Source organism: Zonotrichia albicollis, chromosome Z, assembly GCF_047830755.1.
Source record: "Zonotrichia albicollis isolate bZonAlb1 chromosome Z, bZonAlb1.hap1, whole genome shotgun sequence".
NCBI classification, from domain to species: Eukaryota; Metazoa; Chordata; class Aves; order Passeriformes; family Passerellidae; genus Zonotrichia; species Zonotrichia albicollis.
In genome coordinates, this window is record NC_133860.1 from 70,260,557 (window position 1) to 70,278,112 (window position 17,556).

General features: G+C 37.7%; 1 protein-coding gene across 3 annotated transcripts in view; it reads right to left on the reverse strand.

Annotated features, from left to right (window-relative positions):
- Window positions 1-770: 770 nt before the first annotated feature.
- Window positions 771-17,556, reverse strand: part of SUSD1 (sushi domain containing 1) — a 42,150-nt gene continuing 25,364 nt past the window's right edge. For all 3 annotated transcript variants that reach the window (XM_074532192.1, XM_074532193.1, XM_074532194.1), the window contains 5 exons: window positions 11,641-11,734; window positions 10,310-10,565; window positions 6,719-6,758; window positions 4,596-4,689; window positions 771-1,873 (listed from right to left, as the gene is read on the reverse strand). In XM_074532192.1, coding sequence (XP_074388293.1) covers window positions 1,735-1,873; window positions 4,596-4,689; window positions 6,719-6,758; window positions 10,310-10,565; window positions 11,641-11,734 — 623 coding nt within the window. In that variant the 3' untranslated portion in view covers window positions 771-1,734. The remainder of the gene's footprint in view (window positions 1,874-4,595; window positions 4,690-6,718; window positions 6,759-10,309; window positions 10,566-11,640; window positions 11,735-17,556) is intronic.

Genomic DNA, 17,556 nt, shown 5'->3' on the forward strand with positions numbered 1-17,556 from the left:
CCTGCTGAAGATTACACAAAGACCTCCAGTTTTCCAATTATACACATTGACAAGATGGACTTTATAGTCCTGATCAAGTAGCATACCAGAACACTGGTGGTCTCAGTGAAGTGTAAAAAGAAGTTCAGTTTTTTCACAGAGGATGGCATATCTGTCTCTCCAGCCTTTCCAGCTCTCCCTTATGCAGGAAGAGCTGCTCATGAACTCTAAGGACCAGAGCAGCAGGAGACTGAATCAGAATGAAGTCATGCAGTTCATACTCTATACCAAACCTTGCAATTTATTCCATTGAGAAAGGGAATTAGGCATGGAATGTGTGATAATGAATTCCACACAAGAAACTGAAAAATTAAGGCATGGTTTTGTTTTCTTTCTCAATTAGCTACAGAAAATGCTATAGATTTTTAATCCTTAATGTAGACAAAGGTGTTACTTAACTATTAACTATTAATTTGAAGGACAGCTGTGGAAATGCTGGATAACATAAATGATATCTGCCCAGACCTGGAAAAGTACTCTCAGCTGAATGCAGCAACTGAAAACTCTTTTTGGCTGTAACTCTTCTTTTCTTCTAAGAAATCTGCTTTGTACTTTAAACCCTAATTACATTACATTACATTACTAATTACATATTATAGAGAGACAGAACATCTAAAATTGTAAGGGTAGTAGGCATCAGAATCTTAGCAATTCAGAAACTTAACAATTCCAAAAATGTGCAGCATATATTTAAAGTGGTAAAACACAAAACATAACTTAGGAAAAAAATATCACAAAATCAAAACTTCTGTTTTTTTTAATTCACCAGTTAACATCTTTTTTGCTAACATATAACAAAGCAACTTGTGAAGAGGACTGGTAATAATCAAAGCCACTTGATTCTTTCTTACAGAAGAAAAAAATGTATTAACTGGGAGTATGCCATAGGAAATTGGTTAATTGTACTTTATTAAGTGACTCTAACTAGATGTTACACACCAGACAATTAACTAGACAATGATTTAATGGTTTTACTCAGCTGTAATTATAGAACAGAGATTAACAAAACTACACTTAACACAGGAAGGTCCTTCCTTAAATTAGTTTCACATGCCATTAAAGCAAGCAGCTTTTGAGCAAACTGCAGTTTTATAGATTGGTATATTATTTGCAATTACTGCTAATTGCTATGAGCAATGATTGCAATATCTCTGGAACACATTAGTTGCTAACACTACTTGAATGTGGCAACTTCATGGCTAACAAGTGTACATGTCACTGATGTATCATTACTTGTAAGTGACTGACAGAAGTGTTCTACCTTTATAATTGGAATTACAATAGGCACTTTATCTCGCATAAGGGTAGGTCTCTACTTTTGTTCCTAATAGGCCAGTTTATGTGTGCAAAGGTATCGAAAGTAGCATTAATCCTCAAACAGTCTCAGCTGGATCAGGGGATTATTCATGTAATCAAGTACAATACAAGTACTTATTATCAGGCACTCATGCAGCTGGAATAGTGGGAAGACTGTGACCAACACATGGGATGCATGATAACCTGCTTGTGAGGGAAGGTTCTCCTTCACACACCACACCATCTGGAATAAGGCAAGACAATAAACATCCCACTCCAGTGACAAACACATTTAAACTGTCCATGCTGTAGTACATATGTGACAAGCAGATACCAGACACATGCTGGCTTTCAAAGAAGAGCACATTTTTTTCTAAGCTGACTTCAAGGAATAAACCATCAGAGAAGAGAGACACTTTCAGTCTCTGGGAATGATGATGCAATCCCTGCTTGTGCCACGTCTACTGTAGTAGATAAACGTACAGCCTCACAGGCTACAGCAGCAGCTGGGGGATGCACTGAGCTGCGGAGACAAGACCTGGGGAGAAAAAAAATTCCAGTTAAAAACAAGTTATTCGAGACTCAAGCATAGACCTGACAAGGAACTTGTATCACTCATATTGATTAGATACATGACAATGCTTCTGAAGTTTTTTGAAGACGCATGGTGGTGCTAAAAATCCTGATCACTACAGCCAGTGTGAGATAGGTAGGAAGCATTTCCATAGGTTACCAGATGATTACCTCACCAATGTTAACCTTGGCATCAACAAAACTCATGCCCAGTGCAGATCCTCAGAAATCTGGAGCTGTGGCACTGTCCTTATGCATATGAATGGGCATCACATACAAAGGAAAGGAAAGAACTAAGAGGAATGGAGCAAGGTGTATGAATGACAAACCACTTTAATAACAACTATGGCCTAATGCATTTTTTAAAATGAAAAATGTAATATCTAAGGACATCAAGAGTCAGACTTCACCTAGCGAATCCAGTTCCAGACTTTTACTTATTGAGGAACAGTTGGAACTGCTGTCAGCAACAACTCTAGCAGGAATTCGCACCCTGAATTCCACCCATTGTGGAAACATAATTCCTGAGACAGCAGACATGTGGCAAGCTGGTAAGCACTTGAATACAGTGGCTCTTTGTGACAGAAGCTTACAGGGACCCCAAGAAATAATCCAAGACCATTCACTTGACACCATGGCAAGATCAGCCATGTCATTACTGACAAGTTTGCTTAACCTCCTCTTGCAGACCACCCAGAAGCTGCATTCAAGCAACTGGTTCCCATGCCTCCCTCTCCTACAGTTCAGAAGCACATGGGCATTCCGTACATGTACCATTGGTACTACCAACAGGAGAAAGTTGATCTTTACATAGTGGCATTTTGTATATTTGCATAGTATGCTTCTGGGCAGAATCTTCTCTGCCAGGCTAAGCAACCCACCACCCCCCACTAGAATGCCCTGTTTGTAGTTAGATTAAATAGATCCCAGGTCTCTCTTATCAAATTCCATTCTCTTTCTCTCCTACTAGGCCACATCTCTCTTGGAGTACAGTGTCTAAAACAAGACCATGGTTTTACAACTGGATAGGGCAGAAGGCTTTCACGTGAGTTTTTTTCAAATCACATTCTTACTCAGAAAGGCTTTAAATTGATGGTTAATTATAACTAAAATCACATTTGTTATTTAAAATATTCTAGATACTTCTTTGTAAGCATTGTGAAGGGTCTTATCACAACTGACATCTGGAGTTTCCCTTCTCTGCCTACTGCTAGGATGAGGCAGTTTTAATTTCTGTCAATGATTCTGTCTGATATTCCTTAGAACAGAGAATGGATTCAAAAAATTCTCTGTACATGAGATCAAGGGCCTAAAAGCTACCTGCTGACTTATTAAGTCCTTGTTCCCCACAATTCACCACTGTCAAATTTACTCAATGTAATCAGCTCCCTAAGGATTTCATTTTCTCTCAGTCCTTTTGAAAGAAGGCTGAAGTGGCAGTTCAGGGTCTCTCACAAGTGGCTCATACTTATACATGATTCTTCCAGTACTGTCTCATACCTCAAATCACTCTCCTATCTATGAACCTAATTGATTTGACATAGTTTTGAAAAGTACTTATATCCTTCTGCCACATTTTAGCCAGGGAAACTGAAATAACTGAGAAGCCATGGCAGCCCAGGGAATCCCTTCCTCCTGCAATAAATCCTCTGTCAGGAGTCAGCTACTTTAGAAATCAAGAGAGTAAAAGGCCCTTCTCTCTCAAATATCAAAGCTGACTCTGAAAACATTTTCAAAATCCCCCAACACAACCAAGACTGCAAACTCAAGTTTACCACTGCATTCTAATACTAAGGGAAGCCTAAGATCTGTTTATTCTGTTTATTTAGTAACTTAAAGAAAAATATGAGACCATGGAACTTTTAATTCAGAATTTTGATTGCAAGAACTGATTTGAAATTTAGACAACCACTAACAATCCAAATAAATCTACCTTTTTCAGCCCTAAGTATGACTAATTCCTTCTGTTTCGGAGCACCAAACAAACAGCTTAACCAATCAATGCTATATTTCATAGTTGCCAAGCTGGAGGCTCCTGACCTTTAAAGAGAAATATATCAGAAGACTATTCTTGTATGCATACTGAAACAATAACAAAGTACCAGATTTTCATGAAGAGGTTTTACAGGTATGTAGGCATTTCCAATTACATAACTTGCATATTTCTTTCAACTTTGAAAGGATGACAGTTATGAAGTTACTGACTCTACTTGAAGGATCATGAAACATAAATTAATAAATCCCCTAAAAATTTTAAACATGTTTTTATCACGGCCTTTAGGTAAAACAATTCTTTTCAGGCCTTTTGAATAAATTTGGGAAGACAAAAAGTTAGCTCTGTACATAAGCAAAGTGCATCAACATTTTGACAGCATATAAACTTCACGTACTTAATTCCCATTAAATCAGAACACTTCTGTACTAAAGTCCGTGTTCTACTCACTGTCTTAAATCCTTCCTTTATTAAGATATGCCCTACATATTTCTGATGCTTTGCCAGAAATTGCAAAGATACAGAGGACATCAGCCCAAGCAATGGACAGCATTAGTGGCCACTGACAGCACCTTTGATTACAGTTTCTAACCACCCATGATGCCTAAACCAAGCATGTTGGCAAGAAAATCTAACTGAAAAGAAAAAACACGTGAAGGAGGACTGCAAAATTGGAGGCAGCAACATCACATACCGTGACACAGAGAATGACAGGAACAATATAAGGCAGACAGCAGCCACTGACCCTAATCCAACAGCAGTCATGTATTGCAGAGTGGGTGATAAATCTGAAAGAAAGCATCAAACAATTCAAACAAACCAATCAAATAGTGCAGCATCAGTCTGCTCATAGCTGAAGTATAGCAACAAAACCCAGATGCTGAATGTACAGCTCAGTTAATGACAGTAATGGAGCTGACTTCCTAGTAGTTACCATCCAGCTGAGGAATAAAGATTAATTGGAGTACTAAAAAAAAAATTTGGTAAAAAATATACCTGCCCTTATAGCACTATAACACCAGTTTCCATCAGCAAATTACACATCTCTAGAGAAGATGCCAGCCCTGCATAAAGGTTGCAGAATTGTCTTCCCTCCATGTTGTCGACTGAATATCATGAAAAACCCTAAAACTTCATTTAACTTCTTTGTGGCAGAAGAAAGTGTGCTTTTAATACAGTTTTCTACCTTTTTAATGACAATTATCTATCACACAATGTCTAGCTAGATGGCACCTGAAACAGGGCCATTTGGATTAGATTTAATTTACAGATTTGCCTTCCACAAGTTGAATTAAGAAATATTTCTCAAAGGATTCAGCCTCTCCAGCTGCATAAGTACATTAGGGTAAAGGACACTGACTAAAAGTCCATTGGATAAAAAGGCAAACAGATTTACACCAAAAGCCTGACCAGTCCTTCTCTCTTCTTTCTATGCTCATTCTTTTAGCCCCAAAACCAAAATCCACCTATTTTTAAGACAGCCTCTGATGATGTGCTGCCTGTTGATAAATGACAAATTCAGAACAGAACAGTTCTCTGTCTTTCCATAGTTATTCTACAGCTATTGCCTAAACAGTCCTAGCAATGGAACCATTGAACTTAAGGAGTCTTTGATCTTAGCACAGCCTCCACAACAAAGAGCTGCCTGCATTATATTCTAGGTGTGGTGATAAATGAGCTAGGTCCTACGAGTAATTAAAGAAAGAGTAACTAAACAAAACCTAGAAATAAACACAGAGTTGTCACCACAAGATCAGTTTTAGTAATAATTTGATATGGAGGAGGTGCACCTCAAACACTCCACGCATCACATGATTTGACATAATTCCAAAGTACTGCTTCATTTTCCAGCATTACTGCCTTTCCTAACTCAAATTTGCAAGACTTTCAATGCAAAAGCAGATTTTAGGGCTCATAGGAGACTCCAGTGGTGCTGCTTTCTTTGTCAGGAGAGGCAGATATTTGCTTTTTGCTGAGACATGAGGTGTGAAGAGGAGCTATGGTGGAAAGGAAGGAAAGAAGTGGATCCCAAACTGCTCTGAGATAAACTCATTAATTGGAAATATTTTAAAGTCAAAAAGTAAATCAAAATAAAACCACACTAAGAAATTTACAGGGTTTTAAAGTTATGCTACTTTTATACTTAAGAAACTGTACTTACCAGTATTCAAATTAGCCACATTTTTCATTTTTGCACAGTATCTTCTGGTTTTTTAAGACTGTAAAATTCTTGATGGACCATCTGAACATTCTAAAATAAAAATATTGCCTCTAAAAGCTAAAGCATATTGTAGCAATGCGTTTGTTGTTGTTGGGATTCTTGTATTTTTGTTGCTGGTTTTGGTGGGAGGGGGTTGTTTGGGTTTTTTTTGTTTGGATTTTTTTGTGGTTTTGTGGTTTTTTTGGTTTTTATATATTTTTAGTTTTAGTTTTAGTTATTGTTTTTGTTCTTTAACTGATTTTTTAAATCTTTAGACCAATATAAAACTATCTTAAAATACACTTCCAAAATGTCGCATGTTCTGTGCTTCAAATCCTTTGTGCACAAAAATTGCTGTAAAGATTTAGATGTGATGCAAAGAAATAACAACAGTGAAAACCAGGGAAAAACAGGAGAGTCCGTTTTAGAATGGACTGCTGAATCCATTGGAGTGGAATAGTGAAAAGCAAGAAAATTTTTCACTCTAATGTTTTCAATCCTTGAAGTCAACAGATCATGAATGGCAAAAAAAGAAACAGCCACAGCAATTATTAGTTTATGCTTCCAAGCAAAGCCATGACAACTTAGATTTTTTGCTGAAGGAAAAATTTACTTACTTTTAATTTGTGCCCAAACAGCACAGGACTGTGTTCTTACCTAAAAAAGAAAACACAAAAAAATCACTGTTTCTCATGAGAAAAATTTATTGTTATTAACACCATCTGAAAGATCAGCCATCAAAAAAAATTACTATTTGGAATGGAATTTGTTATTCCCTTGGAATAACAATATAGCAGCCTCTATATTGTCTTAAGAGATTATAAATTATAAAAATAAGATTAGACATAGAACTTTGCTGAAAGGTTGGCTCTAGCTTTTAGCTCATTATTCTTTCTTTCTTTTTACAACCTTCCTCCCATGGAAGGCTTTTTGACATTGCTTTGATCAGGGTTCAGAATTTATGAAATGTGAAGATAAGGATAAATATGCTGTGTTAACTCTCTCCTATGCAGAACATGTAGGTTAAAGTCAGGTATCTGACAGCATGTTTTACAAATACTAGATGCAGCATTTTCTTCAGTTATGATAACATGCTTGGTAATTTTTAATAGCTGTATAAAATACTTGCAATGAAAGAAATATTTATCATGGGTCTGCTTTTGCAGATTTGTTAAGCAAGTTTGATTTTTTTACAGTAAGCTTTGGTCTCTGTAGAGCATTTTTCCCCAGCTCTTCATAGTCATAGATACACAAAAAGTTCTATTCTAGGTTCTATTATCTATTGTGTAATTACTGTGAAGTGTATTTTTGTAGTCCTTCCTGCTAAATGACTTTCACAGACTTTCACATAATGCATACACGATACATGCATTTTTCATATTGTAGCAAAGTGTGTGTTATGATGTTCTGAATAACTGTATGTTTGAGAAAGGCTACAATTTGAAGCTTTTAGATTAAAGGATGAAGGCACATTTGTGTGAATAATCTCACTTCTGTGTGTCTGCATGCTGAATTGTCAAACATCAATGATTCTTAAACCCATTATTTATCAGGAGTTTTCCGGTTAATTAAAAACACAAAAGACTGACAAGAAAAATCTTCTTAGAAGTGGGAAGATAAAGGGATGGGTTTAGAAACCCAATCAAATGCCAGATTCTGGGGCAGAGGTGTGAGCACCATCATTTTGAAATAGTTGCCTTCATGACACACTCTAGTGTGCAGAAAATCAGGTATCTCCTGCCTATCAGAGAAGTTACTGAGGTCTCATGAAGCTCAGCGAAATAAAAAATAAATAGAAAGTAAAAACCTCACAGCAGGCACCCTTTTCAGGACCTCCAAATCTGAACAATGGAAAGATGAACACAATAATATGTTAGGGATATTCAGTAATAACATTAATAAAAATCAAAACCAAGCAATGATTTTCCAGCATGATAATACAAATTGTACCATTTTTAGTATGAAAGGAGACAGAAGGGACCCTTAAGGATGCCCAAATATGAAAGGGAATAATGAGAACATTAGTTAGGAGCCTATTACATCTATTTCTAATTTGTCTGTATTCAAATGGAATTGTGCTAAGAAGTAAAAGACACTTCAGAAATGCTGATTTCACAGGTATTAAGAATTGAGGGCAAAGCATTTTTTAAAAAAGAAGACTGAGCTCTTGAATCCAAATCAGTTACTTAAGTAATGACATTTTTAGAAATGTGACAAAACCCAACAAACTCAACAACCTGCAATTCATAATTCCGATTTTTTTCAGCTAATACCAGCAATTGCACAAAATAAAAGGGCATGACACCTGAAGATAAACCAACACTTTTGAACCAGCAGTCCAACTTCCATTTTGAAGAAGCACAGCTGCAAACCAAAGCAGTTTGGTATTTGCAACCCCAATAATGATTCACAACTGTTGCATATAACTCTGCGTATTTCATCAACCAACAAAAGCCATACAGGAAAGCGTACCGGAGGGAGATGATGCATTTTTAATGGTAGGAAGCAAGAGTGACCTCTACAAATAACTGTAATATTAATCCATCAAATCAGTGCCCTAGAAAGCACATCTGCAAATATCAGCAGTGAAAGATCAAGAAATAATCCATAAGAAATAATAATGTCAGTTAGAAGCAGCTTCACAAATGGCTGGTAAAGATGTATAAGAATCTACTTTGCTCTGTGCAGCAAAAACCTCCGCAAAATAAAAGAAGTTAAAATACTCCAGTATTAGAAAACACTGAGGGATAAAGAGCTAGGGAAGCCAATGCATAAACCCCCAGGATAAATAAACTAAGCTCAAAGATATATTTAGTAGTTCTTGAGGAGGCCAAACTTTGACTGATTAACAGTCCTGCTCCACAGAGCACATTTTTCTATGAAATACAGTTCATTGTCCAAATTACAAGATATTTTGGATGTCAATGTTAATAACTTTACACTACTTATGAAATGAAATGCCTTCTACTGTAATTTTCCTACCTTACCCCTCACACAATTAATTAAAAAATTATGACAACAGACTTGTATCAGGATCCAAAACCACTTCATCTCTGCTATAAAAATTTCTCAGGCTATTGTTAAATAGTACTGCACAGATTAGTAGATACAAGAATCCTCTTATTAAATGCACTTGTTTTATTTCATTGACTTTGAACTGAGGCAGTTACAGGTAAAAGGTAAATCCTTTTCTCTAGAAATATATTTTGATAGTAATACACTACTAGGATAACAGCACTTTAGAATATGCATAAATGAGGATGTTACTCACTATTTCTTAACAGAAGCTGCTTTAACTTACTGAGACTTGGGTGTAGGCTTCCAAAATTGCAGAGAATTATTTTTAAGTGACTCACGGATCAGTTTTTGCATGCCTCCTTGCTTTGTGCTGTACACACAAAGTCCTAAAAACTCTATTTTGATGGCAAGGTAAGGTGCTGTTTAGGTGTTTCTTTCTTTATTAGAGGTTGCTTAGTTCAATTTTTGTATTTGACATTCAGGAATTGTATTGCACACAAGGAGTTATCCCTTTCCCATAAAAGAAAAACTTTCTACTGCTGAGACTTATATTATAAAAAAATTTAAAACTGTTGACTACTGAGACAGGTACAACTGGAAAACTAGATGATATGTGCATTTTAGAAACTTTTTGTTTCTAATTAAAAATGCGTATTTACTGTAAAAAGATAAAAACTAATGATAAAAATATACTTTTTTTTTTAACAAGACTTCCTCAATGGAGCTGGAGCTTACATTCACTGTTCTTTGGAAGGTAACAACACATAACAAAATATATTTTTCCATGTAATTTGGAGAATTGGGACATATTAATATAAAATATTTAATTAAAAATTAAAATGGGTGAATTCATCATTGCTAAGGAGTGATTTTAAAATTATCATACTAATGTCTTTTAGTAAATTCTGGCCCAATACAGATATCTTCAATTACTGTGGGCAGGGATGGCCATTCATTATTTTCCATTGTTTGACTTCTGGCATTCAGAGTTGCTTCAACATTACAATGACCTAAGTACCATTAAGGAATTTTAAGAGATATTTAAAGAGCTTCAGATTTAATCTAATTCTGTCAACTAGGAGATCCTTGAAGTGTCATAAAAATTTAATACCCAGCTAACATTTTCATCTTTTTCCCCAGCAACATTTCATTCAAGAGGTGTAAAGAAGAGGTTTTAAAACATCCATTACCTTATTCCACTCACTTATTATTTTCAAAAAAACACAATACTCTTCTCCCAGCTTTAAAGGAGCATTATAAAACTTCCCATAATAATGTCTGTCTCCAAGAGCAATTGACATATTATCAGCAACATCCTTTGCCCGAAATTCAGCTGCCACATATCCTTTAATGTCAGTGGTGTTACTAAAGAAAGATGCAGCAGCAAAGGAGTCACAAATAAAAGTGCTTTGCAAATCCAGAGGAAGCACAATCACTTGATAAAGACTAGAGTGAAACAAAAGAGAAAAGTAAATATTAGCCCTCATTTCAATGAAATAGGCATCAGATATTAATTAATCCATACTGGTTTTTCTCTATTTGTAGCCTCTTAACTGTTTTTTATTAACAATGTCCAATACAAACACTTCCTATACTAAAATATTTCTCTGTGTGTGTGTTCCATTTCAATTTTAACTAAATGCACTGCATGCACGGCTTAGAGCTGGGTCTTCTCATCACATTCATGTTATTGCTACATGCTTATTGATGTTGAGAAGAACATAAAACTGACATCAGACTATCTCCTCCTCCTCCTCACACTGAAGCTCACCTATGAAATAATATACAATTTTCTCAAAAAATTACTTGTAAGTTCAAAGAAACAAGACCTCTTCTGTTGAAAGGAGGAGTGGACAGGTACCATTAAAAAAATTTCATCAAACCTGTTTTCATACCTCTCAAAACAAGGTTTAATCTATTGTATTCAACTACAGGAAGACTATGGTTGTTACACCAGCCATCCCATGAGACCTTCCTAGCTTTCAAATATTTTCTGCTTCAGTGTAATATTGAGTAACCTTTCATTTCTGTCTCAGTAAGGGGTCAATCCTTTTACTCCAGAAATACATTTTGATAGTACTACACTACTATAAAAATAGTACTTCAGAATATGCAAAAATGAGGACATTATTCACTATTTCCTCTGGCTCTGGGGGGAAAAATGTATCATTTGCATGAGTTCATTGGAAAAGAAAAATCACATCAGTAGAGGTGTGTTTGTATCCATCAATAAAGATCTACTGTAACCTCACTGTAGATAAAGGGAAAAGAAAAACAAAATCAAACCACAAAGCCAGTGGTGAAAACTCACAATTATCCAAACTAGGATTTTGTTCCAGAAAAGAGCAAAAAAGCCTGGGGCTAAATATTACTCTGCTAAGGGGAGAGAAACTGGGAGGTTCAGTTCAAGTCTTTTTCTCATTGCTAAAAAAATAATCTTGTCACCCAAAACAGTTCTAATCAGTATGTAACATGAATCTGCAGAATGCTTTTTGAAAGGGTGAACAGCACAAAGACAAACCTGATTGGTCCATTTTGATCTTCTGCTTTCCGGAGTCTGAGCAAAGGTGCAGAACCTTTTACTGCAACAAATTCTACTTCTGGGAAAGGGGGATCTGAAAAGTGAATAAACACCTGTGGTTCAGAAAGGTTTTAGAAATATTTCAGGCATCAGTTCCTATCAACCTTTCAGTTCTTTTTTCAACTGCTGGCTAGCTTTTCCGCCAAAACATCCTCAATTGAGACTTGAACCCCAAACAGCTAAAGCTTCCAGGCAACATAAATTGGACAAGAAAAACACAGAGCTAATATGATCAAGGTGGTCTGGCAGCCCCTGTACTTCTGCTAGCTGGGAAAAAGAGAGGTGCTCAAAAATGGTGGTTGACTCCAGAGAAATGAGCCTTTCTGACTACAGAAAAATGACAGCTTTGTTGGAGGAAGCAGTATTACTTACTAGATTAATTGAAATGGTCAGGGAGAAGAAAAATATCAAGCTGTGCACAGAGTCCATTGCAAGAAATACAATGGTATGAATAGAAGAGAATTTAGTAGTGCCAAAAGTACTTTCAAGAAAGCAACTTCCTTAGATACTGCTCGTAGTCAGGTAGCAATCTCCAGGCCCTTAAATTGGATTTCAACATGGATACAGAACCCTAATCTGTTTTAGTGGGAATTTGCATCAAGGGCAAGGCTGGAAAAATAGTTCTTCCTCTAATTCCAATGGTAATGATGACAGCTGCACACTGAAAAGGAAATTACCACTACCAGCCTGGAAGCAAAGCTGAAAATTCAGCGTGTACAGCCAAGGGGGCAGAGTGTGAAGCACAGACATCATCTAGCCCAGAGTCTAAAAGAACTTGCACAGGTCAATACAGGTATAGCTAGGCTTTTTGAACACCAGTGTATCAGGCTGCTGATATGATATCTGACTGAAGAGTAAAAAATGCAGTCCTCATGCACAGAACCAACGCTTCAGAGCTAGAAAGAATAATCAATATCATGAAGAGAAACAGAAAAAAATCAATGCAGATTTCCCAAACTTAAGTGACATCAGGCAGAATATTGCAAGATGCATGGATTTTTCAAAGATCTGGAATACAAATAGCTGCACGTATCTTCTGAAGTGTAGAAAATCATTAGTTTTGCAGGAGAAAATGAGGCTTGTTAGAAAAACTGTCAAGAGGGTAACTGCTAAAAAGGGAGCTAGAAAATCATGTTGAAAGCAGGAGTACTGGGGTGCAGGAAGGTTATTAGAGGTTAGTACTGCTAGCATTTTGGTAACAATCATGGTGCAAAATCCCAGTATGTACAGACTAATTTTGCTGTTCAATGTTAGAAACACAGAGATTTTACAAAAGGAGAACTGAACCACCCTAACAGCTGTTGTTGTTCAAAACTGGGGTTAAATTCACTAGTACAAAATAAAAGGCAATACACCTGGGCTTCTAAGAAGAATTTATGCTAAATATTCTAATTGCCTTTGAGTAGTAGAAATGGCATATTAGTGTATCTCAGAATGAGTGCTAGGCCCCAAAATGACAACAAAAAGCAAAAATCCAGAAGGCTGCTATAAAAGGCATATGAATCAGGCTAACATAACACTAGAATAGTAGCACCCAAAATACACAAGGCCCCTTTGTGATCATTTCATATAACCTCTGCTTTAAACACAGATGAAATTTATGAGGGGGTACAACTTTGGCACAGTGTGCCCAAAATAAAGCTAACAGGCCATACAAGCATCCCTATCAAGAAAAACCTCTACCCCTTGACAAAAATCATCCTCAGAAGAACCTCCTGAAAGCCTACCCACCCAAATAAATTGCTTTGGTAGTTCCCTTTACCAGGTTATCTTTAAAACCACGGTATGGGTGAACGACCAGAAAAGAAACCAGCTGTGAATGTTTAGGATTGAAACGAGAGTAAGATTTATACAATGGTCTACAGCTTCCTTGCCTGGGAAAGCAGAGGGGCATGCACTGATCTCTCCTCTCTGATGACCAATGGCAGGACCTGAGGGAATGGTCTGGATTTGTGTCAGGGGAGGTTTAGTTTGGCTATCAGGAGAAGGTTCTTCACCCAGAGGGTGGTTGGGCACTGGAACAGGCTTCCCAGGGAAGTGGTCACAGGACCAGCCTGACAGAGCACAAGAAGGATTTGGACAATACTCTCAGAAGGCACAGGGTGTGACTCTTGGGGTATCCTGTGCAGGACCAGGAGTTGGACTTTCACAATCCACATGGGTCTCTTCTCAGCATATTCTATAATTCTCTGAAAGCAATTGCTCTACAATGACTTGCTTCCCTCTAGCAGAGTCAGGGCAGAAAACCCTTTCTGAGAGTTTTCTGAGTTAATGAAATGTACTGGATGGCTTCCTGCTGGAACAGGAAACATTCTTTGCTCCTGTTTTCAATACATCTGCAGCCACAGATACTGTAAAAGGTACAGGCAGAATTTCTATCTGAACAAAATAAATTAACAACTAATATTTGACAGCCAATCTTTAGGCCCTCTGCACTTTGCAAACTTAAGGAAATATTAATTAAGAGACAAAAATTATCTCTTCATTTCAGTGGTTCCTTAGCACAGACACTGTCAATAGGGAGAGTGACAGTAAAATATATCTCTCAGGGTGGTTTTATCTGGTATACTCCTTCTATCTTCCTTTCCTTTGACATTTAGTATCACCACAAGACATTATTATTAATTTCCCTAAAGAACTTTTCAATTTCCAAGAAAAACTTGGGAATTTCTTCTCTAATGCCAGCCAGAATGACCATTGCATGCACAAGAGGAAACCGATGTGGACTCAGATGACAAGAAGATGGATGATGACTAATTTCATAACAATTTATATTTTCTTTAATTTGACAGGAAAATACAAATAATGAAAATAAGTAGCCATCCAGAACTGACAGCCCTAGTAAGTAAAAGAGAGAAGAATCTGAAGAAACACATAGTGCTATTAAAGGATGGAGTCTTTTGCTATGTTTAGTTTCTAGTAAAAAATACTAGTTATTAAAAACATCAAGCACACAGAAGACAATCTACCTGTTTTAATAAAAAGAGTGAACTGTTTGTAGCAATGTGAAGGAGTAATAACACTAATAATAATATAATTGAAATGAGTAGTTTAATTTTTGCTTTGGTGATCAGAAAATAAACTCTGAAGAAGTTGTTCCATATGCAGTATTTGCCCACTCTGACTTTTTTAATAAAATAAGAACTTTGCCCAGAAATTAAACACCTAAAAATATAATTTAAAAGAAGTCTGCTGGGAGGTCAATATGATTACCGACCTAAAAATTCTCTTCTTAAAAACACTGACTTAACACCACAGAGAACAGCTGGAGGGAAAAGGGGAATACTACAGAGAAGAAAGGACTTGCACTAGGTGAAGAAAACAAGATCCTCCAGTCTGTTCAGGTCCTGTTACCACCTTGCCTTTCTTAAAGAATTAATTTTTTTAAGTCTTCACAAGCAGAACAGACTAGCCTATCTGTAGCAACACCAGGAAAACAGAGAAGGGCACAGTAAGAAATCAAAGTATATTCATAGATTTATGCATACACTGTCCCACTCTAAGCACTTCCTTGTCATATCAGTCTTATGGTTAGCAACACTTGAACATTTAATACAAAGACTAATTTTCTACAGTGAGAATCCATCTTCTGATTTTCTCTCTGAACCTGAAGGCAAGCCACAAGGAAGAAATTCTGTACATGCCAGGAAGTGCTTCCTGCTGCAGCAACACTGAGAATCATCCCAGGCCTCAATGCTGGAGCCAAAGCCTGCTTGGTGTTACACTCTAAGGGCAATAACAAAGCTTTAAAAATAATAATGTAATTGAACAACAAAGTTCAAATTCACATGGCAATTCTTCACCAAAGTTGACATTCAAAGAATCCAAATCAAAAACTCTTATTAAGGCTGGGTTTTAAATAAAACAACCCGTTAGTGAAACAAGAACACTTGCATGATCTTAGTTCCCTGTACACAAGGGATTTCTTTCATCTGATGCCTATATAACTTTGATCTAAGTTACAAAGTGTTTCTATAGCTTGAGTTATAGGACATCAATATAACCTGATATATCTATATAACCTGATATCAGTGCAACTTGAATCATAACTTTCTATATTAAGTAACCAGAATCATACCCTTTTATACCTATATGAACTGAATCATAACTTTTTATACCTATATAACCTGGTAAAAAATAACTTTCTGTACAATGTAAAGGCTAGTATATGTTTAACTAGCTGCTTAATGCTGAATAGACAAAAAAGAAGAAAAATCACACCAGGTGGATAGCTTCAGAAAGAGATAAGTATAGTACTAATGAGAAATTGGCAAATGTAAAGCCACTTAGCCAGAAAACAAAGAATTTAGGCCAGCCAGGACCAGAAAGACCAAGGAACACCATAACTATGCATGCTCCAAAGACAAAGCTGAAAAGTTCAGATGTGAGAAGACCTTGGAAGCCTTCATCAAAGACCCCTGATGACCCCCAAACTGGGGAGGCACAAGTGCAGTGCAGAGAGCTTTTTATAAACATGAGATCATACCATGTAAATTAGCTCTGGCATTTATGTGATGATGTTGCAGTGACATAGTGACACGAATCAATACTTACTGTATAAATATACCACAGCACTTGACAAGGGTGGGTGAGCTAGGTGGAGTTCTGTTCTCACCACCAGCACTAAAATAAACAAATACCTACTCTACAGACACAGTTCTATGGGGTTTTATTTGCAGCCTTTTTTGGGCATCACATGGTTATTTGAGGGCTTTATGTCGAAAAAGTTTTTGCTGAATTTTAAAACAAAGAAATAAAAAATACTGCTGTAAAAGTAAAACTAAAATAAGGTAGAGATATTAATAAAATAGAAAACATTGTTTACTGTTTTTATTACTGTTTGACGAGTAATTAACTTTACTGCACACATTTAAATCAAATTGTTCTAGTACAGAGTGAGAAGAGATTTTTCAATTAGAGAGGAACATGATGTAAAAAGAAGGAAGGAGGGAGAATAAATAAATCAAGACCACATCTACAGAAAAAATCATTTAGACCATCTTTAAAGACTGGTCATTTCTGGAAATCCCACTCATGTGATGCCCTTTGCTGACTGTGGCTTTGTTCCCGCTGTGTGGGGAATGTCACGGCACGCTGCTGCTGCTGAGGAAGGCGCGAGTGCAGCGAGCGCGCGCAGCCGGAGCCGGGGCGCTGCCCGGCCAGCCCGGCCCTGCTGCAGCCGCTGGGCCTGAGCCCTGCTGCACAAAGCGGCCTTTCCTCCTCTCGGGGACAGCAGCGCCCAGGGCCAGCACACCCGCAAAGTTAAACGGTCCTGGGCAAGGAAAAGGGGGAAAGCGGGGAGACGCGCTCCAGGGGAACGTGGCTGGCACCTCTCATGCAGCAGCGACCTGCCACCTGCCCTCAGCCGCGAGCGAGAGCCCACGGCCACACAACCGCAGGGAGCCCGCCGGGCCCCGTCGGGCGTCTCCTGTGTCGGGGCCGGGCCTGAAGGGCCCCGGTTCCAGCTGCAGAGCGCCCCTGGGCCAGGAACTCCACCTTTAAAAGTAAATTCAACCACATCTCGCTGCTTCTTGTATGGATCGTCTCTAGCGTGCGTTATGGTCGCCTCACTCTGCCGCCATGTGCGAGCCGGGCCGATCCCCATCTCCTGGCTCATCCCTGCCTGCACATTTCTATGGTTTGTCTTCTGCTGCAGTTCTTCCTGTGGCAATTTTGCCCTGTGATCTCTAGGAACAAACCGAGGTGTGTTGAGTGCTGACATCTGCTGTTCTGCAGACCCAGGGGTAGGTGTTCAGGGGCTGGCAGCAGAATGGGAGCTCAGTGCTGGTGGCTCAGGGTGTTTGGATTAGGGTCCTTCCACAATGACAGCCTCCTAGCCCTAGAGAAAGAGGTCTG